The 23491-nt window shown below is 55.1% G+C and overlaps 1 protein-coding gene across 3 annotated transcripts in view; it reads left to right on the top strand.

The window, feature by feature from the left end:
* The window catches only part of HS1BP3 (HCLS1 binding protein 3), a 34086-nt gene that overhangs the window by 4981 nt on the left and 5614 nt on the right, over positions 1 to 23491 (top strand). For all 3 annotated transcript variants that reach the window (XM_065527349.2, XM_074012261.1, XM_005576469.4), the window contains exons 2-6: positions 534 to 699; positions 4773 to 4980; positions 7308 to 7524; positions 21031 to 21191; positions 22920 to 23055. In XM_065527349.2, coding sequence (XP_065383421.1) covers positions 601 to 699; positions 4773 to 4980; positions 7308 to 7524; positions 21031 to 21191; positions 22920 to 23055 — 821 coding nt within the window. In that variant the 5' untranslated portion in view covers positions 534 to 600. The remainder of the gene's footprint in view (positions 1 to 533; positions 700 to 4772; positions 4981 to 7307; positions 7525 to 21030; positions 21192 to 22919; positions 23056 to 23491) is intronic.

Raw genomic sequence — 23491 nt, forward strand, 5'->3', positions numbered from 1 at the left:
GGCAGCATCCACTGCCCACATGAGGGACAGGCCTGTCACTGCCTCTCTGGGCCACGGGGGGTCACAAGGGCCCTGCCTCCAGTGCCCATCCCCTGTCCCCTGCCCCAGGGGGCCTATAGCAGCCCTCCTGCCCATTAGCCAAAGAGAGGTGCCTGTCTCCAGCTGGGATTTCAGTCCCTTGTTGTCTCTCCAACCCCAGGCATGTTCCTTGGTCTGAGTACAGGCACTGGGATGCTGCTTCCACCCAGTCTGCCCAGAGTTTGTGTCGATCCCTTTCAACAAGCCCCATCCTTTCCCGTTTCCTGCTTTGTCCCTGAGCAACCCAAAGGCAGGACCAGGCCCGAGGCCTGGGAAGCCAGTCTTATGAGGGGCTGGTGTGGCAGGATGAGTGGCCTGGAACAGTGACCACCGAGGACAGCCAGCAGTCGCCTGGCACCCAGGCCTGTCAGGCACCCGGAGGCCCTACCCACACTTTGCTCAGGAAGCCCGCTGCCTTGACCCTGAACCCCACCTGCCTTCTTTTCCTCTGGCAGGCGACTTCAGAATGCCCACACTGGCCTCGACCTGACTGTGCCTCAGCACCAGGAGGTGCGGGGCAAGATGATGTCTGGACACGTGGAGTACCAGATCCTGGTGGTGACCCGCCTGGCTGCGTTCAAGTCGGCCAAGCACAGGCCCGAGGATGTCGTCCAGTTCTTGGTGAGCCGGAGGCTCTGGCCAGGATGTTTCGAGGGTGCCTGGGGTCTGGGCGGGCAGACACACCTGCCCACCAGGGTTCAAGTAGCTTCCGGAGCAGGTGCTTCTCTGTCTGTTGCTTGCTCAGGGCCTGGAGTACCAGACCGTGCTAGACAGAAGGGACACGGAGTGAATCAGACGCTCTCAGTCCATGGAGAGGCAGACCTCTAAAGAGACAGATACAGATGGGGACAGGAGCACATGGGGGGCTCTGGGGGTATAGAGAAGGGGCACCTAAGTCACCCTGGGGAAACTTCTTGGAAGAGGTGATGGTTGAGCTGTGTTTTGAGGAGCAGGTGGGGCTCCGCAGAAGAGGCGAGAAGGGTGTCCTGGCAGATGACGCAGCCTGAGCAAAGGCACGGAGGCTGGAAGCAGGATGTTGAGTGGGGAACTCTGCGCAGTTGAGTGTGGTCCTGGGAGGAAGTGGGGAAGATGAAGGTGAGCGACAGGCGGGATCCAGATTGTGGAGGGTGTGCGGGAGCCTGGACTTAACCTTCAGCCAAGGAGAGTTTTAAGCAGGAGAGTGACATGGGCCCTTTTGCCTTTAACCAGCCAATCTGCTGTGAGCATGGCGTTGGATTGGAAGGAACAAAACAGGTGTCAGCGACCCCAGATACATGGCCAATATGGTCATTCCCAAAGCAAGGGCTTGGAGCAGGCCATTGCGCTTGGTATGGAAGGGACAGGGAGCGTTGAAAATGTTTACGGGGTAACATGCACCACATTTGCTGACTGTTTCCACCAACTGAAATAAAGAATATGATAGAGGAGCAGATCCAGGGGGCATGTGGAGCGTGAAGTGTCCGCCCTGTGAATGGATACGTGAGGCTGGAGCTCAGTACAGGCTCAGGCCTGAAATGCAGGCTACGGTGTCATCAACTTGCAGGTGATACTAAAAATCTGGGAGTGGATGAAGTTGTTCAGAGAACAGATGTGGAAAGCAGAGAGAAGGGCTGAGAAGGAAATCCTGAGGACGCCAGGGGTTCAAGACTCTTGGGGAGAAAGAGGAGTCTGTAGCTGAGGCAGAAAGGAGAGAACTGGATGTCTACGGAGTCACAGGAGCTAAGGGAGGAGAGAATTTCAAGAGGGTTGAGATCACACACTCATTCACTTATTATTTACCATTTGGCCTCTTGTGAAAAGGACCTGCAGCTGGAGACCAAGAGACACAGGTACAGGATTATTAGGACAAAGGTGAAATGAACTAGACCCCGCAGTACAGCGGGGAGTGACACGGGGCTAGCGTGGAGTCTCCTAGCAGCCAAGATAAAAAGGGAAACAAGTTGCATCTTTCTGGTGACCTGTTGAAAGAGACACTAAATTTTAAGAGAAATTTACAGCACAAATGTTTTTTTTAAGAGAGAGGATCTCACTCTGTTCCCCAGACTGGAGTGCAGTGGTGTGATCATAGCTCACTGCAGCCTGGAACTCCTGAGCTCAAGCAGTCCTCCTGCCTCAGCCTCCTAAGTATCTAGGACTACAGGCACACGCCACCATGCCCAGCTTTTTGTTTTTTATTTTTATTTTTGGTAGACATAGTGTCTTGTTATGTTGTCCAGGCTGGTCTCAAACTCCTCAAACTGGGCTCAAGCAATCCTCCTGCCTCAGCCTCCCAAAGTGCTGGGATTACAGGCATGAACCCCCACGCCCAGCCACACGATTTTAAGGGACATTCAACAATGTCATGGGAAGCGTCTAGAATAGCAATGCTGTTTTTCATTTGATTGCTTCTGTGGCCGACTCTTGGTGAGAAGCAACGTGTGATGTCAGGGGTGATTCTGGACCTGCATTGCTCTGAGAGTGGCTCTGCTTTGCAGGGCGCTTTGCAGCTCCTGGTAGTTTGACTTGACCCAGGATGGGGCTCAATGCACCCACATTTTCAGGGACAGGAGCAGAAGAGGAGAGTATTTGAGCTTGATGTTGCCGGGCACGAAGGAGGGAGCATTCTGGGAACCTTGGGCTTCAGCCCAGCCCACGTGGTTCTGTGGAGAGGGCTGGCCTTACATGTGAGGTGTACGTGAGGATGTTTTAACACCTCCATGCATCACACTAGTGCCACTTTTTCCTAGTCAGTGATGCCCACTCCCTGTGGAGTGTGTGGGTGCAGGGGCTTGTCAAACATTTGAAAGTGCCTGCAAGGGCAAAGAACTCCTTTATTCCCCATGGGATCTCAGGATGGAGCCCACAGTGACATACCCCAAGCCTGAAGTCTCTTTGATGTTTCATGATTTAACTCAAAGAATTAATGAGCATTTTGTATCTACTTAAAAGGGCGTATGTGTTTTAATATAAACATGTACTGATTTGCTGACCATGGAGTAAAAGTGGCCCCAGGAGGGGCACTGCAGTGGAGGTTGTGCAGGCTCTTGGGTGTGCCAGCAGTGCAGACACCCACAAGCTTACTAAAGTTACAGGGCTGTCTGCCCCATCCTCAGCAGTGCCTGGCACACGGGGGCACCAGATCAATATGAGTTCTCAACCTTGAGCTTCCTCTGCTCAGGGCCTCTTACTTGGCCTTCTGTTGTTGCTGGCGCAGGAGCCCACCCGAGAAACCCTGCCTGAACCCCTGATGGACGTGGGCCCCGGGTGGGGTGGGAGCCCAGGCCTACAGCTCCGGGATACTCACGCTGCCAGTGCACTGGAGATGGAGGTTCCCGAAGCCTGGGTGTGCTGGGTCTGTGGTCTGAGCCTGAGTGGAGCAGTTGGGCCAGCAGAGGGCGCCCAGCCCCCACCGTGGCCTGCTCTGCGGGCGGGGCTGGAGTCAGCTGCTGTTGGAGCCTGTGTTATAGCAATCGCTCTGCGAAGGGGTCCACGTGCGTTTCCCTGAGGCCTGTTTTCAGGAAAGTCTGGAGCCAGGCTCTTGTGCTGATAACAGCAAGGAGCACCTGTCCCAGATGACTCCCCACTGGAGGTTCTGAAGTCCCCTCAGCTGCCTCCTGGTATCTTGACCCTTTGCAGGCTGGGCATTCTGGGTGGTGTTGCTGGAGCCAAGGGGTGTGCTCCAGACACACCCTGCACCAAGGGATCCCCGCGAGCCAGAGGGCGTCAGATGCCCACAGCCCCTGCATGCCAGCACTCCAGTGGCACACCGTGGGCACAGCCCGGGCCTGGGAGCATAAGAATGAGTGATCCACACTTCAGTCGGGGTAGACAGGCCCAGTCTATGGGGAAAGTACAGAGGAGCTAGGAGTGAGGGTAGGTGCCAGACCGATGGTGTGTGTATACAGCAGGTGACTTTGCTGAGCACCCACAGGGTTACAGACATGGTGATGGACTGAAACCACTGTGAGGCCGAGAGCCTGCTGGGGTGTCCGTGTACAGAGTAAACATGCAGCAGGAGCTCCATGAGTGGAGGAGCGAAGACTTAGCTGCCCAGGAGCTGTGGGGAGAGGCTGAGGAGGCGGCGGGAGTCACCCGCTGGCCCCACGGGAAGCTGAGTGCTGCCGTCTCTGAGTCAGATGGTGTTCAAGGCCGCCTTCTGACGACAGCAAGAGTCCTGGCCTGTCTCACTCGGGTGCCTGCGTGCGAAGGTCCTGCCTGACGTGGGGCAGAGAATCAGCCTTGGAAATATCTGTCTCCACTGCTTGTGTGGGCTGGCCCGCTGAAGGCTGTGCTGGTTCACGGGAGAATGAGGTCGGTGCTGAGAACAGGTGATTCACGGCGTTGCAGGAAGATGACCTGCCAGCCGGTGAGATCACCCTCCTGATACGCAGAAAGCTGGGAATGAACGCAGTGGCCCTGATCACCTGCAGGCCAGAAGGGCTCCCTGTATCGAATCTTTTTACCTGGACCTGTGACAGTGCCCAGAATGGCACCGTTATTGCACGTTTCCTCTGGGCCACTAAGATGTTTGAATCTATCGGCCAGGAGGGTTAGGGACTGGAGCTTGAGGCCGGGAGACAGGCGGAGGGGCAGCAGACGGGCGTGCCTGGCACGCTTCCTGTGGCTGCTGGGCCTCGGGGACCCCTGTTCGGGGTGAGAAAGGAGCACTCCCTGCCACTCTTCACTCAAGAAACCACATGCTCCTCTCATTCCAGGTCTCCAAAAAGTACAGCGAGATTGAGGAGTTTTACCAGAAACTGAGCAGTCGTTATGCAGCAGCCAGCCTCCCCCCACTTCCCAGGAAGGTCCTGTTTGTTGGGGAGTCTGACATCCGGGAGAGGAGAGCCGTGTTCAATGAGATCCTGCGCTGTGTCTCCAAGGATGCCGAGTTGGCAGGCAGCCCAGAGCTGCTAGAGTTCTTAGGTACCCGAGGCTCTGCCCCATGTCCCTCAGGTCTCCCCCGCCCAGAACTAGGCCCCACTGCCCTGCCCTGGTGGGAGCATGTCCGCAGCTGCCTCTGCAGCCTGGAGGCTTCAGCCAGGCTGGTGAGGCAGGCAGCCTCACTGACATCCTTGGCTGGATGGTGGGCAGAAGGAGGCCTGCCCTTGAGGGCCTGAACGTCTGGGTGTCAGGTGGGGGCTCACACAGTGGGCATTCTCCATAGTGTGACCCCCATCCATGGCCTTCCTGGCCAGCCCCATTCCTAGAGCTTGCCCGATGCCCCCCAACCGACCATGCACAACATACAACCCCCTGACAGACACCCCACACACCCCTCTGCCTCCTGCCAGCCAGCCCTAGGGACCTTCAGTATCCCGGGAAAGCTGTGTTCTCACAGCCAGGCTGGTCACCAGCCCCTGGGGACATGTGCCTCTCACCTGTGCCCCCACAGAAAGAGTCATGGGGACAGCTCCAGGCTGAGGAATTGATCCAGCACCCTTGCCCCCAGTGGTGGAGACGTCAGGCCCTTCCCATGGGTGTCCCAGCCCTCTCTTCTCTCCGCAGTTTTCTCATCTGTAAGGTGGGAGTAGCTGGGCTGACAGGTCATTAAGAGAATTTACTGAGCTAACACATGCAAAGTGCTTAGAACAGAGACAACCACAAAGTAAATGGTGGCTACCATTTTACCCCACTCAGTTAGCCTTGTCAACCCAGAACCCCCGTGAAGTAGGCCCTGGTCTCACAGATGCCCCCAGGGCAGGGCAGGTTCTCACCACGGCTGGTGCTGGACTCCCACCCCTTGACTTCTCCCCTCTTTACATCCGTCTGCTTAACTCTTTCCCAGCTACTGTGGATTTCCTAGTTCCACAAGACAGAAGGGAAGTTTTCAAAAGAAAGTTGACCATAAATAAAACAAATTTTTAAAAGCGAAAGGTGGGGAAGAGAAGCAAAACTGGTGAATGCACAGGCCTAGGACTGGACAAGCTGCACAGCCCAGGTGTCCCGTGGCCATGTCGGTGCCCCTCACACGGGTCTGGGTTCTCTTCTGCCCTTGTTTCTTCCAAGATCACGACCCTTCCTTCCTTGCCTATCTCTGGGGCTGGGTAGACTGTGCCGAGAGGTTCCAGTTCAGCCATAGCTGGGAGAGATGCTCAGGATGTCCCAGGCCCTCTCTTGTGGAGAGGCAGGATAGAAACAAGCTGCTTTATGCCTCACTTTGCTCATCTGCAAGATGGACGTACAGTTGGGATCTCTCTCATAGGGCTTTTGTGATGTTTAAATGTAAGATGCTTATGACATGAAATTGAAGGTTTGGGAGATTTTGAATGGCCTTTTCACATTTGTCCGAGTAAAATAACAGAGCATCACATAATACAATATCATCATTATCACTCAGTGCATCCTGGATGCCAGACACTTAAGTTCTTTACCTACAATGTGATTTTATTAAAAGTCAGTTGTTTTAAAGATAAACTACCCAGTAAGCACTTGGATAGAGAAGAACAAGTAGTCTGAGCCCAGCTTCTCAAACTGTCTGTGACAAGGGCTAGCTCTTTTATTCCCAGCCTGTCACAGATGGATACTTTCACAAATACAAAAGCATGCTTGGGTATTGTGATGGTGGCAGGATGCTATGGAAGTTTCTGGATGCTTACTCTCGCTTTCTGTACTTACTTCATTGTGGTCACACAGGGGGCATTCTCTGTCTGAAGACCACACTTTGAGAAGCGCTGATCTAAGCCAGTTTGTAATGGAGTGGTCACCGTTTGTTCTGGAATCTTCCACATGCTTACGCTGAGCACCCATCCAGTCCACAGTCCAGGTGCCCAGACTCTTGGAACAGGTCTCCATCTGCAGAGCCCCTTGCCGCGCCTCCGACTGTAAACGGTTCTGGCTGCACTGGTTCTTGTTGAATCACCCTGTGCCCTGGCTGGTTTATCCCACGGCTCACCCAGGAGGAGGGTGGGGCCATCCTTGTGCACACAGGCTCTGGGCCTTGGGTTCAGGAACCGCTGCCCCTGTCTTGCTCTGAAGCTCTCACTGGTGACCACTTCACTCCAGGCTTCCTTGGTGCCCTTCAGCCCTTGGGGGGCTGCAGCAGGCACTTGGCTGCCCCCGAAACGGAGGTCACCTTCTATCCACCCAGACTCTCCCTCCTGCTCAGGTCCCAGGAGGGACAAGTTTGGTCCCAGGAGGCTGCAGGAAGCCCTTGACCTCAGATCCTGGCATGGGAGGGTGCAGTGTGGCAAGATGCCTCCCCTGGCTCCGGGGTGGTTACCAAGTCCCATTTTTTCTGCCTTCCTCCACAGGTACCAGATCCCCAGGGGCTGCAGGGCTCACCAGCAGAGATTCCTCTGTCCTGGACGGCACAGCCAGCCAGACCGGGAATGATGAAGAGGCTTTCGACTTTTTTGAGCAGCAAGACCAAGTGGCGGAAGAGGGTCCTCCTATCCAGGGCCTGAAGGGCGAGGATGCTGAGGAATCCTTGGAGGAGGAGGAGGCGCTGGACCCTCTGGGCATTATGCGGTTGGTCTCCCGTTGTCGAGAGGGTCCCTTTGGTGTATTCCAGGCTTTCTGGAGATGACATCCCCCTTCCCTGGAATCTGAGAAAAGCCCTGAGCATCCCAGGTCGCCCCCTCACAAGCATCTGGGCCACGAGGCCTTGGCCTGGTGTGCTTGGGGGAACCAGCTCTCTGTGTGCCCTTGGTGGTGTCCATGTCTCTGGGGCTGGGCTTAGGTATCGCCTCCTTGCCTGGGTCACAGGATGTCCTCCGCTTGTGGCTCTGCACTGAGGCTTGGCAGAGGCTCCCCGTGACAGCTCAGTAGTGCAGGCTGCGGCCCTGTCCGGCTAGTGTGGGAGGACTGGGTGCTCCTTCCAGCTGCAGAACTCGCAGAGGTAGCTGCAGCTCTGGGCCTGCATCATCTGCATAGCAGGAGCATTCACCTTGGCCCTGCCTCCACACAGGGCCGTTCACCAGCCGTGGATCTCTGGCCATTTACAATCTCTTTTCTTCGGTTTTCTTCAGTGAAAATGGGCTCATGGTCGTACCAACCTCTTAGGGCTCCTGTGAAGATGAACTGAGTTATGTAACTTTAGCAATTAGCTATCATCCTGGCCCCATCTTTCAATGGAATCAGACCAGGCCAGGGGTGCTGTTCTTCCCGCTCTCTACCACAACGAATGTCTCTTAGCCGTTTACTGAAGTCCTCAGACGCCAGATGAGTGAGTCCTTTGTTGTAGGTCCTGCCCCAGAAAGGAATTAGAGCCCAGTAGAAACTAGGCAGAGGCAAGTTCAGCTTCATCAGCATGCAGAATTCTGTCCTAAAATCACAGCCCACTCTGGAAAGGCCTTCTTCGTGGGGAGGGTTATGGAAGGGTGGGCTGCAGGGTGGCCATGAGACCAGCGTCCAGGGGTGAGGATTCACACTGGAAAAGGGTGCACAGCGCTCGGGGAGCTGCAGCAGAAACAGGCCCCGGAGCCAGGATCCTGCAGCACCTAGGCACAGTAAGTGCCCTGCAGTCACCCCTCCTGGCCCTCCGTGGCTGGCCTTGTCCTTGAGTGGGGTCGGCGGCCCTGAGGGAGAGGCAGCCAGAGTAGCGGGTGATGTGGGGACAAGCCTGTAATAGTCACTCCTTATCAGCCTGGCCCAACCCTGCAGGCCTTTCTTGGGCTTTATTTTGGTAAGGGTGAGGCTTTGTTTGAACTCACATTCTCTGTTGTTCTGAGTAACCACACGTAGTGCCAAACCAAGATGGACTTTGGTTGTCTGTGCCAGCCTTTGGCAGAAGAACACACTTAGCAGAGCGGCTCCTTTTTTGGGTAGGAAAATGCTCTTTGGGGCTGGCAAGTGCTGCCTTGAACTTCCTACTTACTTCATTAGCAGACTGTCAGGGGAGATGTGTCAGCTGTCCTGGGACCCCTTGGTTGGGGGGGGCCAGCCCCCTCCCCAGCTCTGTACTCTGGGGTCCTCGCCCCTGAATCCTGGGAAAGCTTAGCACCTAAGAGTAATCCCGCTGGCTCAAGACCCTCTTCTGCTGGGCTTGCTTTTTAAGGACCCGTGTGACAAGGTGCTGGTGAATCAGCGTTATCACCTCTGGCAGAAATAAGAAGTAACATTTTTTGAGAGTTTATGAAATGCTGGGGGAACTAAGTTAGCATTTGCCTACATGATCTCATTATATCTGTTAAGACAGGATTTCTGAAACTGCTTGCTACAACCCATAGTAAAAACTATATTATATGCTATGACCCAGGACACACATGTATAAACATCCCATAAAACTGAAGCAAAAGTTCCCAGAACTCATACAAAACCTTACTAAGTGTATCGTACTCGGATATTTTCTATTCTTTTTCAATGTTTGGAAAGGTCATGACTCACCAAACTGCTTTCAGGATCCACTGTGAGCACAGGTCAAGAAACGGAGCCCTGGAGGCCTGCACTGGCATCAGCCTCTTCTGTGTGGTGGGAAACTCAGATTCAGGGTCAGGTGGTTCGTCCACGTTCCTGCAGCCTGCAGATAGCAGAGCCAGGACCCCACGCCATCTCCAGTCCAGTCTTTATCAGCCTGGGAGGTGGGCAGGGCCCCAGGATTATCCCCCTTTCACAGATGGGAAAATCGAGAAAGGAGTTCAGCAGGATCTTGGCCTGAGCCGTGTGTGTGGCAGAGCCGTGCCTTGAGGTTGGGTTTCCACCTCGGCCTTTCACAGACACCCAGCTGGGCTTGTTGATCTCTCTTGGTGCCACCCACCTGCCCTTTGGTGGGGGACTTTCTGTTCTTCTCAGGGGGCTATTTGTGCACCCCTCTCCCTCCCGTGCCCTTGGTTCCTGTGCAAGTGCAACAGCCCCCGTTTCCCAGCTTGCCCTGCCCCATGTGTGGACTTAGCTCTGGGCGCTCCTGGAGCAGCCACCATTTCCCTGCAACCAGCCTCGGTCCTTCCCCACCGTGGCCGCGGCGAGGCGCTGCTGCTCTGCTGAAGGGCTGCTCCACTGCAGGGCTGCTGGGAGGGTGGGAGTCGCCAGCACAAAGCCGGAGCCCAGGCCGGCCTGGCTTTTCTTTGTCTTGTAAACCTGGTTTTGGTTAGGGACAAGAGAGCGTTATTACACCGTTAGAGAGCGCTTAAAGACAGAAAAAACCCTCACCTCGGCCCATCCCGACACCACCGCTCTCCCCTTCTGCTGGGGCTCTCGTCTGACCCCGTCCCAGCGCCATCCATGCAACTGCAGGCACAGTGCACGCGCCTTTTCGTACTCTGCTTTTTCACCCCTATGGTCTGTCCCGATTGCTGCTCCATGTCGCCCCCGTTTTGTATTTAACTTTCTATTTTAGAGATGTCACGGTGCTGAGAAAATTGACATTCTACCCTAATAGTTCTGCCTTATGCTGGAAATCCTCTGCGGGAAACATTTTGCATTGTGACTCAAATAATACACAATTAGTATAGAAAAATTGCAAACACAGATGAAATTCCTTTCCCTGTGAATTTTTGAATGCATCTTTGAATATTCACATCTTACTGCCAAAATGAGATTGTCTTATGTGCCATTCTGGAATTTTCTTTTTTCCAGTTTACACGTTCTAGGTCCTTCCAGATCAATAGCTGCGCTCTCCCTCCTTCCTCTGCTGGTTTCTCAGCTCGATGGGCTGTAAGTGGCATTGCCAGGCCCCTGCTTGTGAACATGCTGGGGTTTTCTGTAGGTTTTTGCTATTGTAGGCAATAACTTGAGGAACTTCTACATATACAACGCTTTTATTCTATGGAGCCTTCCCCTATATATGTGCCCCACCCAGAGCAGGGCCCCTGAAGCTGCTTCTGGGGACTTTGGGGTACCATTCCAGTAAAGGGTTCTCCAAGGGCTGAAGCCCCTCGTTGGGAGTGCCCCTGTGCTTTTCTAAGCCCTGCCCCCGCCCCAGGGCCCACTCCTCCCATCTCTTCTTTGGCACACAGAGACCCCCTGCAGGCCCTGGGTCCCTGAGGACTCACAGCGTCTGGTGGGACAGGCTGGCTCCTGTATGAACAAATGCACCTGCCTTCGAGGCTGGGCTTCCCAGACTCCTTGGAAGGGGGAGCCCACACCCGGGTCTCCATGCTGTGGCCTCCGTGGTGAAGCTGAATGTTTCTCTGGAAGGCCATGTTTTATGATAATTTTTTAATATGGATTTTGCTTCATCTTGCATAAAAGAACCACATGTATTTTAGTATAAAAATAATATCTTACCCTCCATATTTGGATGAAATCACTTCTCCGGGATGATTCTGTGGTTTTGAATGCTGGCACATTACCAGGTGCTCCCAGATTCGCTAACCCAAGATTCAGCAGCAAGATGGTCCCCTAAGGTGAGCCGTGGAGGGGAGCTCTGTGGGGACAGCAGGGCCTCAGCCCCACCTCCTTAGGTGCCCTGGAGCTGCTCCCCCAAGGGTGCCTCTTGCCAAATATCCCGACCACTGCACAAGGGCTTGGCACCTCTTTATTCATTCCAGCCTGAGCCTGGGCACCCAGGGCTCCCCTGATGCCACCAGCGCAGCAGAGACCACCTAGGGATTCTGGGCCACTGAAAGCTTGGGAGAGAGAGAGATTCCAGGCCCCCCTCAGATCTGGGTAGGTCCCCCAGAATCTGTGTTTTAACAAGCTCTTGAGTTGGTTCTGCAAGCTCCTATTTGAGAATTCCCAGAAACCAAACTCCAGTAAAGTGTTGGAAATGCCAGAGAGGAAACAGGCGTGGAGAGCGGCAGGTTAGCCATCACCACAATTCCCCGTCCACAGTGGGCTGAGGACAGGGCGTGTCCGGAAGGCACTTCCGGTACTGACTACTCCCCAGCTCCTCCTGCTGGGGCTGGGCTTTCCCTCGTCTGCTGGCCCACCTGCTGGAGGAGTTCTCTGCGGTGCCATCCTGGGGTTCATGTGGGGGCCATGAGCCAGGATGGCTGGGCCTGACCTCACCCTGCACCTGTACAGCTCTTAGCCCTGGCCTGGCTGGGGACCCAAAGCCATAAGGAAAGGAGGAGGCAGATGCCACAGCCGCCCTGCAGCATCACGCAGGTGGCACTCCACCCAGGCTGTCACAGTGACCACAGCAGCACAGTGTGCATGCCAACTGCATTTCCCCATCCAGATTACTGCCTGGCAGGGCGCAGTGGCTCATGCCTGTAATCCCAGCACTTTGAGCAGCCGAGGTGGGCAGATTACTTAAGATTAGGAGTTCAAGACCAGCCTGGCCAACATAGTGAAACCCTGTCTGTACTAAAAATACAAAAATTAACTGGGTGTGGCAGGGCATGCCTGTAATCCCAGCTACTTGGGAGGCTGAGGCAGGAGAATTGCTTGAACCCGGGAGGGAGAGGTTGCAGTGAGCTGAGATTATGCCACTGCACTGCAGCCTGGGCGACTGAGTGAGACTCCGTCCCAAAAACAAGATAAAACAAAGCAAAAACCAACCAAACAAAAAAATAGATTGTTGCACAAAGTCCTGCCTGAATAAACGGGCTGTTAGGAACAACAGATGTACCAGTGGTTTCTGCTTGTTAAATTCAGTAGCATAACCTTTGGCTCAAGAGAAATATCATCCAGAATCCCAGCACATAAAACAGGCTGAAGTAGGATTTCCCCTGGTTGGGACAAGTGAGGACTGAATCTTTGTCCCTCCAGCCTCAGCCCCACTTCCTGGGGTAGCCCTGGGCAGCTTTGCAGAAGGCGAGGGCCCCTTAGAGTATGGTTTGACAGTGCGTGGGACAGCTGGAAACCCCACACAACCCCAGGATGTGTGGCTACTCCAAGAGCAGGGTTAGAGATGGGCAGTCCCAGGTTTAAATCCCCTTTCTGCCACTTACTAGCTGGTAGACACCGAGTGTGTTGCTGTACTTCTCTGAGCCTGTCTCTTTGTAGAATGGGGGTAAAGTAGAGGCCCAGTGGCTGAAAGGATAAAATGAGATGAAGCACTACAGGAAAATTCCTTTGTAAAAATGTACTATTCTAGATTTACTTTGCTCTAAAGAGGTCTTTGTGTATTTAAATAACAGTTGAAATATGAAAAGGCAGCTTTTCCACTTCCTATAGTTGTTATGCAAATATCAGGACCCTGTGATGTGCATACTATAACTTTACCTCCCTCCAGGAGCGCCGGTACACCTGCCACCTGTTACAGCTTCCTAGAGCAGGTGATTCTGGAGGTGGGGCAGCCCCTGGCCCTGGCGGAAGGAGCCTGCTTATCTGAATCCTTAGTGGGATTCAGTGGTTGCTTGGTTCCTTGAGAGAGAGAAATCTGGGAGGTCATACTTGCGATTCTCCTGCCTCAGGCTCCCCCAGGACTCGTTGTGGCAAGTTCTGGCAAGTAGCAACACTCTTAGGATGACAGCGTCTTTACACTCTGAGGACTGCAGATCAGATCCAGGCTCTGTTGTGACAACTGAGGAACCTTCCCAGGATCACACAGGAAGGCATGAGAGCAAGAGCTGGGGGTCTCCTGACTGCTGGCCCAGGACTTTTCCCTTTGTCCCCAGTCCAACACCTGTGCTTCTCAGCCCTCACCTGTTCGCTCTTGTTTTTTGATGCCATGGGTGACGGGCATTCCCCACTGCAAGGACAGCAGCTGCCTGCTGGTCGTGTCACCATTTGGAGTGGATCGGGGGCATAGGAGTGCTCACGTGAGAACCAACAATGGTTGTTTGCTCAGAGCTTACCGCGACCAGGGAGGTATCGGCCACCATCACCTGCATTTGGCAAAGATGCAAAGAGGCAGGAGAGTGGGACACTTTGAAGCAGATGAAAGGGAAGGCTCAGATACGTGCTGATTGGAGGTTGTTGGCGTGGGGAATCCAGAAGCAGCCAATGAGAAGTGGGGCATCCTTTGTCCTCTGTGAGCGGGAAGTGGGGCCTGTTTGGCTTTCTTTGGATGGTGCTACTAAACTGGAAATGGGGAAAATTTTAGGAAAGTTGGCGGTTATTGACCAAATCTTGGCCATTGGGGGCTGATTGCTGCAGAGGCTGTGGTCTGGCTTCCAGGTTACTGCAGGCTGTGGGTCAGAGTTCCACCTTTACATGTGGCCTGGCCATTGTCCCTTTGTGTATTCAGACTCTTGGGGGAACTGGCACTTGCTGTAGAACGTGGGCTGCAGAGACCTGCAGCTGGGACCCACGTGGTTCCCTGGTGGTGCTGGAGCAAGGATGGGTGAGGGGCAGTCTCTGGCCACATTGTAGAGAAGGAGAAATGTCGTCACCCACAAGCTCAGGTGGGATTGTCACTGAGTCCTGCTCCCTCAAGATAGGGCTCAGTGACCCGGAAAATGGGCTCTGGCTGTTGAGAAACAGGTCCTTGGAATGTGACTCTGGGGACCATAGCAAATGATAAATTATGTTCATGGTGACCACCCAGGCTGGCCCCAATTTTTTTTTTTTTTTTTTTTTTTTTTTGAGATAGGGTCTCACTCTTTTACCTAGGCTGGAGTACAGTGGTGTGTGATCTCAGCTAACTATAGCCTCAACCTCCCAGACTTAAGTGATCCTCCCACCTCAGCTTCTCAAATAGCTGGAACTACAGGCATGCACTACCATGCCTGGCTACTTTTGTCCATTTTTTTGTAGAGGTGAGGTTTCACTATGTTGCCCAGGGTGGTCTTGAACTCCTGGGCTCAAGTGATCCTCCTGCCTCAGCTTCCCAAAGTTCTGGGATTACAAGCATAAGCCACTGTGCCTGGCCTGGCCCTATTTGCTTTTTAAGGCCCCGAGTGAAGTCCCCCGAGTGAAGTCTGCTGAGTAGAAGGCATAAGTGAGCCTAGACATCACCAGGCAGCTCCTGGGACCCCAGGCCTCTGCCACGGCCCTGTGCTGACTTGTAAACGGGACCCACTTGGCAGCTTGCAAAGCATTTCTGTCAGTTGCCTCCTTCTTCCCATTGCCCCCCAGTAAGGAAACATGGTTGGGGAAGTTGAGTGACTGGTCCAGATCCTATACAAGTTCTCCTACATCCCCCTCCACTGCTCCTCTCTCAGCAAAGGCCAGAATCTCCCCAGGCCCCACTGAAGGTGGCCAACATCCCCACAGGCCCTCCATGCACCTGCTGCCTAGCTATTGGGCACTTTCACTCTGCCAGGCTCTGCACACCTTGCCGTTTTCACTGGGCTTTTCTCTCTGCCCAGAGCACAGCTTTTGTGACTCTGCTCGTTTTTCCATCCAGGCCTTCTCTGAAGCCCCTGTCCAATGAGGCTGACTTGGACTCCCAGGGTTAGTGCCGGTCCTCAGGTGATTCTCACTCCTGTGATTGCTTCTCCATGGAAGCCCATTACTGTCGCAAATAACATTGTCCTGGCAAGAGTTTCAGAAGTCCATTTATTGGGACTCTGAGAATTTTCTCGTTGCAAAAATAAAACCAGCCAGGCACAGTGGCTCATGCGTATAATCCCAGGACTTTGAGAGGCCAAGGTGGGAGGACCACTTGAGCCCAGGAGCTTGAGGCCAGCCTGGGCAACATAGCGAGACTCCCTCTCAACAAAAAAAAAATTTTTTTTAATTAGCCAGGTGTGATGGTGTGGCCACTGGGGTGGCCGACGTGAGAGGATCACTTGAGCCTGGGAAGTCGAGGCTGCAGTGAGCCGTGATCGTGCCAGTGCACCCCAGCCTAGGTGACAGAGAGAGACCCTGTCTCAAACAAACAAACAAAAACCCAAAAAGCAAAAAGATAACAAACAGCTGAATTTAAGAATAAAGTATGAAAAGTGCGTTAGTTTAAAGCAGGCAGTTTGCATCATTGGAAAGGGTGGATTTCCATATTTGGTTCAGCTGCACCCTGGCTTTGAAGACTCATGCTGTCCATGTGTCTCGGTTGTGGAAGGATCAGCAGTCTTCTGTTCAGAGCCAGCTGAGCTGGCTTTGTCTAGGAGATGCGTCTGCCACACATGTACACCCTGGTTCTGGGCAGTTGGTGTCCATTGGTGGTCTGCTGCGTGGGTGGGCACATTGGGAATGGTGCCACAGGCCCCCTGGGTGGCCACAGTGGTGGATGCTCTTATGTGTCAATCACTGTCACCAGAACTGCCTGAACCACAGGGAGCCGGGCTGCTGCTCAGCCTGTCTGAGCGTTGGAGCTGTCAGCCATGGCAGCTGCCGCCTCTCACCCCGTATGCTGCACGCCTGCCTGCAGAACGTGGCCTGGTCTGCGTGTCTGTCTGCTGTCAGGAACACACAGCAGGAAAGCGGGTGTCTGTCTGTGCACACACGTGTATGCAACAAGAACATACCAGCACATGCCTGCAACCCATCCAGGAGCACCCCACCTACCCCATGCAACCTCTGTGGGCCCAACTCATGTTTTGGTGTTCCCCATGGCCTGCCCTAGTTCTGATGACCCCCGTGCTCACCAGGAAGCCAGGAGCTGCAGTTCCAGTCCTATTCCCTGCAGACCTCTCTTTGAAGCCCCTGTTGCCCCATCCCTGGTGACAAGATTCTAATCATGACCAACTGTCTTTCCAGTGAAGGGAGAAGAAGACATCCTTCCTCCACGTCAGTGAGGGGCTTTGTCTCCTGTCAGCGCAGAGGGCGGGCTGGAGGGCAGGCACTGCAGCGCCGGGCCCTGTGCCTGCAGATGGCTGGGTGGATGCTGATATAGGAATGGAGGAGGAGGAGGACCAGGGAGGAGAGGATTGAGGGGGCCCCCGAGTGATATGTGTGCAACCTGACCCGACTCCGTGCTCATGACAACCCTGAGGTGTTTGTGCTAGGAGAAGGGTGAAGAAATGGCTCAGAGGCTGAGTGACGCACCTCTCCTATGGAATTACTGACCCCCTCACTGAGATCAGTGGCAATTCCCTTCTGCCAGCTGATCACCTTAACTGTCCAGATTTATAAGCTCTGAAGTTCTTCCCGGCCTGTCTTCCCCTCGCACCACCACTGCTCCCTGAGTCCGGGCTCCGGTCGCTTCTTCTATGGACCATGAGCAAAGCTTGCCTGGAGAGACCTGACTCAGCCTGTTCCCTCACGGCACTACGTCTGCTGCAAGCCTAAGGGGTCCCTTTTCACCAAGAGGAATCTAGGTTCCCAGTTATGTCCTAGTCATGCCCCCTGCAGACCCTCACAGTGTGACTCGCAGGTCCTGTACCCGAGACGCTATTTAGCTCTCATTCCACCAAGTTCACTTCCTGTCTCCACATCACATCTTCCCTGAGCCCTCAGGCTTGGTTGGTTCTGTCGTCTATACTCTGCCGTGGCAGAGCGGAACACCCTGTGTGCTAATGAACAGTTTCCTTTTTTTTCCCCCACCCAAGACAAAGTCTTGCTTTGTCGCCCAGGCTGGAGTGCAGTGGCATGATCTGAGCTCACTGCAACCCACATCCCCTGGGTTCAAGTGATTCTCATGCCTCAGCCTCCCAAGTAGTTGGGATTACAGGCATGCACCACCATGCTGGGCTAATTTTTGTATTTTTAGTAAAGATGAGATTTCATCATCTTTGCCAGGCTGGTCTCGAACTCCTGGCCTCCTGCAAACTTTTTGCTTTAAACTAAAGTACTTTTCATATTTTATTCTTAAATTCACCCGCCTCAGCCTCCCAAAGTACTGGGATTATAGGTGTGAGCCACCTTGTCCGACCATAATGATCTCTTTGGCAGCAATAGTAAACTCCTTGTTTACTATTGTTGCTAAGTTTCTATGTGACCCTGCCCTGCCATGAGCTTCTGGGGACAGCGGCAGCTCGTCCTCATCTTTGTTCCCTCGTCCCCAGCACAGTCCCCAGCAGGTGGGAGGTTCTCAGTGAGTACTGGCCATCAAAAGTGCTCACAAGAGAAGGAATGAGTTGCCCATAGAGTGGCTGAGGGCCTGGTGGCAAGGCCAGTGGAGTCGTCAGGAGATCTTTGGAGGAGGGGCTTCCGCACATAGGGCGCTGTCTGAGACTGGGGCTGGGAGCCTATCCCTCTTCCCTCCCTGGCCCTCCCGCCTTGGGGAATACGTTAGCAGAATCCTGAGATGGAGATGTGCCGGCAGCCTGCTGCCTGCCTACCTGTCCTCCACCTGTCCATCCCTCCCCGCCTCCATCCATCGCCCATCCTCTCATCCAGAGTTTATCAAGGCATCTGTTCTGGACCAGGCACATTACCAAGTCCCCAGAGCCTGAAAGTTTTGGGCCGCTCGGGACAGGACCCTGGGGCTTTTAGGCATAAAACTCCATCTTTCCTGCTTCTTCGATTCCCCTGGAGATGGGTCTGGAGAGCTGGGGAGGTAAAGAAGGCAGCCCAGGCAGCACGGGGCGGGTGGGGTAGGGTACAGACTATGCCTGAGCCTCCCGCATGTGCTGTAGATCCACTTAATTTCAGTTTAAGATAACAAAAGGGCAAACATGTCTCTAGGGAGAGAAACAAGGACCGAATCCAGTTGGAGGAGAAAACTCACATGGAAGGGAAGTTAGGCCTCCTGTGTGCTGTCAGGACAGGGTGCAGGCGTAGGCAGGGGCACCACAGCTTCTCCAGAGAGACCTCCTTGCGCCTGTTCTCTCGCTTTCTTTGTTCTTCAGATGGCTCTCTTCCTCTGTGCACCCTCTGATTTCTGGTCAATGCAAAGCCTCTTGCTCCCCTGCCCCGAGGGGCCCGTGGCCGGGTACAATGCAAGTTTAAACCCCAGGAGCCAGGGAGGGCCTGCTTGTTTCTGAGGGGACAGTGGGGGGTGTGGTGTGGAGCTGCTGCTGGGGGAGGCTGCAGAGCAGCCTCAGACTTGCTCTCCCTGAGAGCTGCCACCTGGGTAGGGGCCGGGGCAGCTCTCCACCCTTCCCCACTGCAGTGCCTGCTGGGTCCAGGAGTAAGAGCCACGCAAAGGGCAGCGGAGATGGGGAATGAAGTGGAGAGAAGCATCGGGCAGAACAGCAGCTGCAAGCCTGGCTGACCGTGCAATTCCTCAGGAGACTGAACACAGCCTCCTGGGCCTGCTTGGGGTTTCCGACTCAGTGGGTCTTGGCTGGGGTCGGCTTTGCTGTCTGCCCCAGGAGGCCATGGCCCCTGTTTGGCACCCACTTCCTAGGAGTCATGAGAGCCGAGCTGGCTCTGCCTGATTTGTGAGAATAAAGGGGAGAACGTCTGAGCAGACGAGTCCTGGCTCCTCCAGGTCTCAGAGGAGCAGAAGCACTTTCTGGAAAGCACTTGCCCTTAGGGTGGAGAATCCAGGCTCCCTCCACCTCACCTCCAGCGCCACAGGCAGGGCCTGAGGGTGGTGCACAGCAGAGGAGGTGCCTCATGGCCTGGGCTGGGTGGAGAAAGCACAGGACCAGGCAGATGGGCCTTCCTGGAGCAGTCCGTGCCACTGCGTCTCTGCTCCCCGTCACTACCCTTGAAACATGCCACTTTCTCCCCAGAGAACGGCAGGATCAATCCTGTTGTCCCTGCCCCATCCTATATCACCTTCCTCATGGGACATTTGGAGGGGACGAGGATAGGACCACAAGTATGACCATCCTCAATCTAGACCCAGGCTGCCTGTCCCATCCCTACTGTGTGGCCTCGGGCAGACACTCAGCTTCTCTGGACCACTGTTTCCTCATTCAACAAAGGAGTCCTGCAGAGATCCTTCCCCCGGAACTGGGCCCTGAGCTCAGAGGTTGCTCCGTCCTGCAGCCTTCTGGCAGGGAGCGTTCCTGGCCTTCATAGTTCCTCCTCGCCTCTGCTGGGTGACTGGGATTCTGCTAGACCTCAGACTCCGGACTGTGGGAATGGTCACCTTGGAGGGCCCTGCCCCTTCCAGCACCCAGGGCCATTCTGCTATTTTTATCTGCCGTTGGTTAATCTGTATCATTGTGTAGGCCAGCCTTGGTGCGGTTTTGCCGCAGAGTGTTACCAACATGAGCTCAGATGGTGACCTCACATAGTGACCTCAGTCCAGTGGAACTGCCCGCCAGAGAGACAGGCACACGGAATTTCAGTTTCCAGTAAAGGGCACATTCTCATCATTTTCAGGAACCTTAAAATGGCTAACAGGCATCACCAGCAGGCGTTGAATGCCTGCTAAAGTGATTAAAGTAAAATCAGGTGTGTTTCCTTCCTGGCAGTATCATACAGTGATGGACACAGATCCTGAGCATTCAGCTCCAGGCATGTTTACTTATCCAGCCCGGAACCACCACCTGGATCAAAACTAAAGTACTCCCACACCCCAGAAGCTTCCATCCTGCCCTGTCCTGGTTTCTCACAGCAGGGTCTGGCCCAGAGCAGGACCTCCTCAGCCAGTCGGCAAGTGCATTGTAGTGGGACCTGGGTTGGCAGAGCCAAGTGCACTGTAATGGGACCTGCGGTGGCAGAGCCGGAGTAGGGGAGGTGGGCAAGTCCCAGAGAGGCTTCCTGAAAGGGGGCTGCACCGCAGAACCCAAGTGTTAACTAGAACAATGGTGGTTTTACCATGCAAAGGAAGCAATAAGGCGCTTACCAAGGCTGCTTTCTGCCCTCCTGAGTCCTAGCCCTGAGGTTTGTGGCTCCAGACCAGGTCCATCCTCATTTCTGAGTGGCTGTGGAGTGTGGTTCTCTGAGCCTGGCTCCCAAGTGCTGAGACTCTGAGACCAGGCAGCTATCTCCACCTTCCGAATGGGAGCACGATCTCTGGCCTGTGACCGCGTGGCAGACTCAGGGCCTGAAGACATCTAAGAGCCGGGGTTGTCTGGCAGCCGGTGTCCAGTCCTGGCAGCCACCTGCTCCTTCTGACAGTGGTCATTTCTTGAACACAGGGCACAGCTGCCCACAGTAGCAGGGGCCCTACCACTCTGTCATTGAGGAAACCTGCTCCCCAGCCACCTTTGCTGGCCTGCTTTTCTCCCCTGGGATGGAGGACCTGTCCTTCCCTTGGCCGTGTGACCATCTGTTAGAGATTTCAGAAAGACTTCAGCTCCACCTGCCTGGACTGCTCTGGTGGTCCTCTCCAGGCCTTCCCTGGTCCCTCTGGCCTGGTCTTTTCTGGCCCATGGCATCCAGCCACCCCCGCTGCAGGGCCCAGCACTTGTGTGGGTGTGACCGGGCCACCTGGACACTTGTGGGAAATCCTCACCTTGTGCTTTGTCTGTGATTCTCCAGCTCCAAGAAGCCCAAGAAACATCCCAAAGTGGCCATGAAAGCCAAGCCCTCGCCCCGGCTCACCATCTTTGATGAGGAGGTGGACCCTGACCAGGGGCTCTTTGGCCCGGGCAGGAAGCAGTTCCCGCAGGGCCCCTCGGAGGATGTGTCATCCATGGACCGTAAGTAGAGCCCCAGGGTCTGCTCCTGGTGTCCTCTCGGTGCCCAGCTCCGTCACCAGACAGGGTGTAGACTCACCCGGCGTGAACAGGACTCATCTCCCCTGTCCTATTTAGAAGTTAGATAGACTCCGCTTTGGAGGGAGCTTTCCTGCTGGAGGAATTGAGCCTCATACCTGGTTCCCCACAGCCTGGAACATTCCCGGGCTGTGTGTTTCCTGTAAACGTCCCACAGAAGAGGAGGGTGGTTTTCTGTGCTGCTTCGAGAAGCGCTTCCATGACATCTGTGGGCAGATATGGGCCCTGGGCTTCCAGGCACCGTTTGTGTAGAAAGTGATAGGGCCTGCCTGGGGCACGTGTGTGACTGTAGGTTTGGATTTAATAGGAATGTGTCGCCTGCATGGACTCCCCTGGAGGGCTCTGTGCCGAGTTGGCAGAGGGAAAACTGAGCGGCCTTGGGACATCTCCACTCATCCCTGGGTCCCTTTCCTCACATGCCCAGGTCATCCTCCAGTGAGGGGAGTTGATGCCACCCACTAAGTCAGCCCATACTTGGTGAGCCCCCACTGCGGGCCAGGCCCAAGGACATGCTGAGGAGTGAGACCTAGTCCCTGTCCCTAATCCCTATCCTGAGGGCCTCAGGGGCCCCTGGGGAAGCAAATCATCACCTGACAGTTACAGAGCAGCAGCAGTTATGACAGGCTGAGCAGAGGCATCAATTCCTGTAGGACTCCCCGGAAGACTTCCTGGGGTGGGGTGGGGGCCCTCCTTGAGCTGGATCCTGGAAGGTCAGTGGAGTTTGCTGGCCTTGTGGAAGCAGGGGACTCCAGGTATAGCGGCCATGATCGGCATTCTCCAAGGGCAGCCCCGATCAGTTCACATGTGAGAGGGTGCGGGGAGGACACCCAGGCTTCCTGAAGGCAGCAGCCACATGTCACGGCACCCCAGCAGAGACAGAGCGGCCATGGCATCCCAGCAGAGAGAGTGGCCATGGCACCCCGGCGGAGAGAGCGGCCATGGCACCCCGGCAGAGAGAGAGTGGCCATGGCACCCCGGCAGAGAGAGAGTGGCCATGGCACCCCGGCAGAGAGAGTGGCCATGGCACCCCGGCAGAGAGAGAGTGGCCATGGCACCCCGGCAGAGAGAGAGTGGCCATGGCACCCTGGCAGAGAGAGAGTGGCCATGGCACCCTGGCAGAGAGAGGGCAGCCATGGCATCCCGGCAGAGAGAGAGTGGCCATGTCACTCCAGCAGAGAGCGGCCATGGCATCCCGGCGGAGAGAGAGTGGCCATGGCATCCCAGCAGAGAGAGCGCGGCCCATGCTGGTGGGTGGCACTCAGTAAATGCTTGTTGAAGGCCAGGTGCAGTTGAGGGGTTGCACTGAGATCAACTGGACTGGATGGCGAGATGCCTGGTGCAGTGAGCCCAAGAGGCTATAACCTCCTAAGAGCAGTAGGAAGCCCATGAGGACCTGAAACCGGAGTGATGCCATCGGCTGACTCTGGCACAGGTGCCAGGCGGCTGAGGCCAAGGCAGACAGCTGTCCTAGGCCTCTGTGAGCCCTTGTCCTCGTCCTCCTCCTGCCCCTACCCTGTCCACTTCTCTGATTTTCTGCCTTATCCCTTGCTGGGTGCCCCAGGAGGCTGGGCCAGGCCTTCTCCACCTTGTACCTTGGGTAGCTGAGGACAGGCCAGGGCTTCCTCTGACGCCCCTGCTGCTGCCTTCCCACAGCCCTGAAGCTGTTTGACGATCCTGACCTCGGCGGGGCCGTGCCCCTGGGTGACTCCCTCCTGCTGCCGGCCGCCTGTGAGAGTGGAGGGCCCACGCCCCGCCTCGGCCACAGGGACGCCTCCAAGGAACTGTTCAGGTACCGCCTGTCCCCAGGGGCACTTGGCCAGCTCTGAGAACGTCCTGGACAGAGCCAAGGGCCCGGCTTATCTGGGGGCATTGCCCGGTCTCAGCCCCAGCCTCCTCTGAGGGGAGGACCCCAGACCTGTGAAAAGTAGAAACCTGTGGGTGCACATTGGGTGAGAAGCAGCGAAGGGGTTTCAGGGGGAGGATCTGCAGCCCAGGGCTGCTCAGCTAGTTCCAGAAAGAGAGAACTTTGTGTGCACAACCAGTCTTTCTTTCACAATCATATTTTAACAATTTATGTAAAGAATAATTAAATTATATAATTGTAAGAGCAGGTATAACTGGCACAAGCAGGTTTGGGAACAACTTAAACTGACTCATGGCAGAATGCAGCCCACCCAGAGAGGGGGCAAAGTGCAGGTGTCCTGGCGATGGCCTCTCTGCCGGAG

Source organism: Macaca fascicularis, chromosome 13, assembly GCF_037993035.2.
Source record: "Macaca fascicularis isolate 582-1 chromosome 13, T2T-MFA8v1.1".
Classification (NCBI taxonomy): domain Eukaryota; kingdom Metazoa; phylum Chordata; class Mammalia; order Primates; family Cercopithecidae; genus Macaca; species Macaca fascicularis.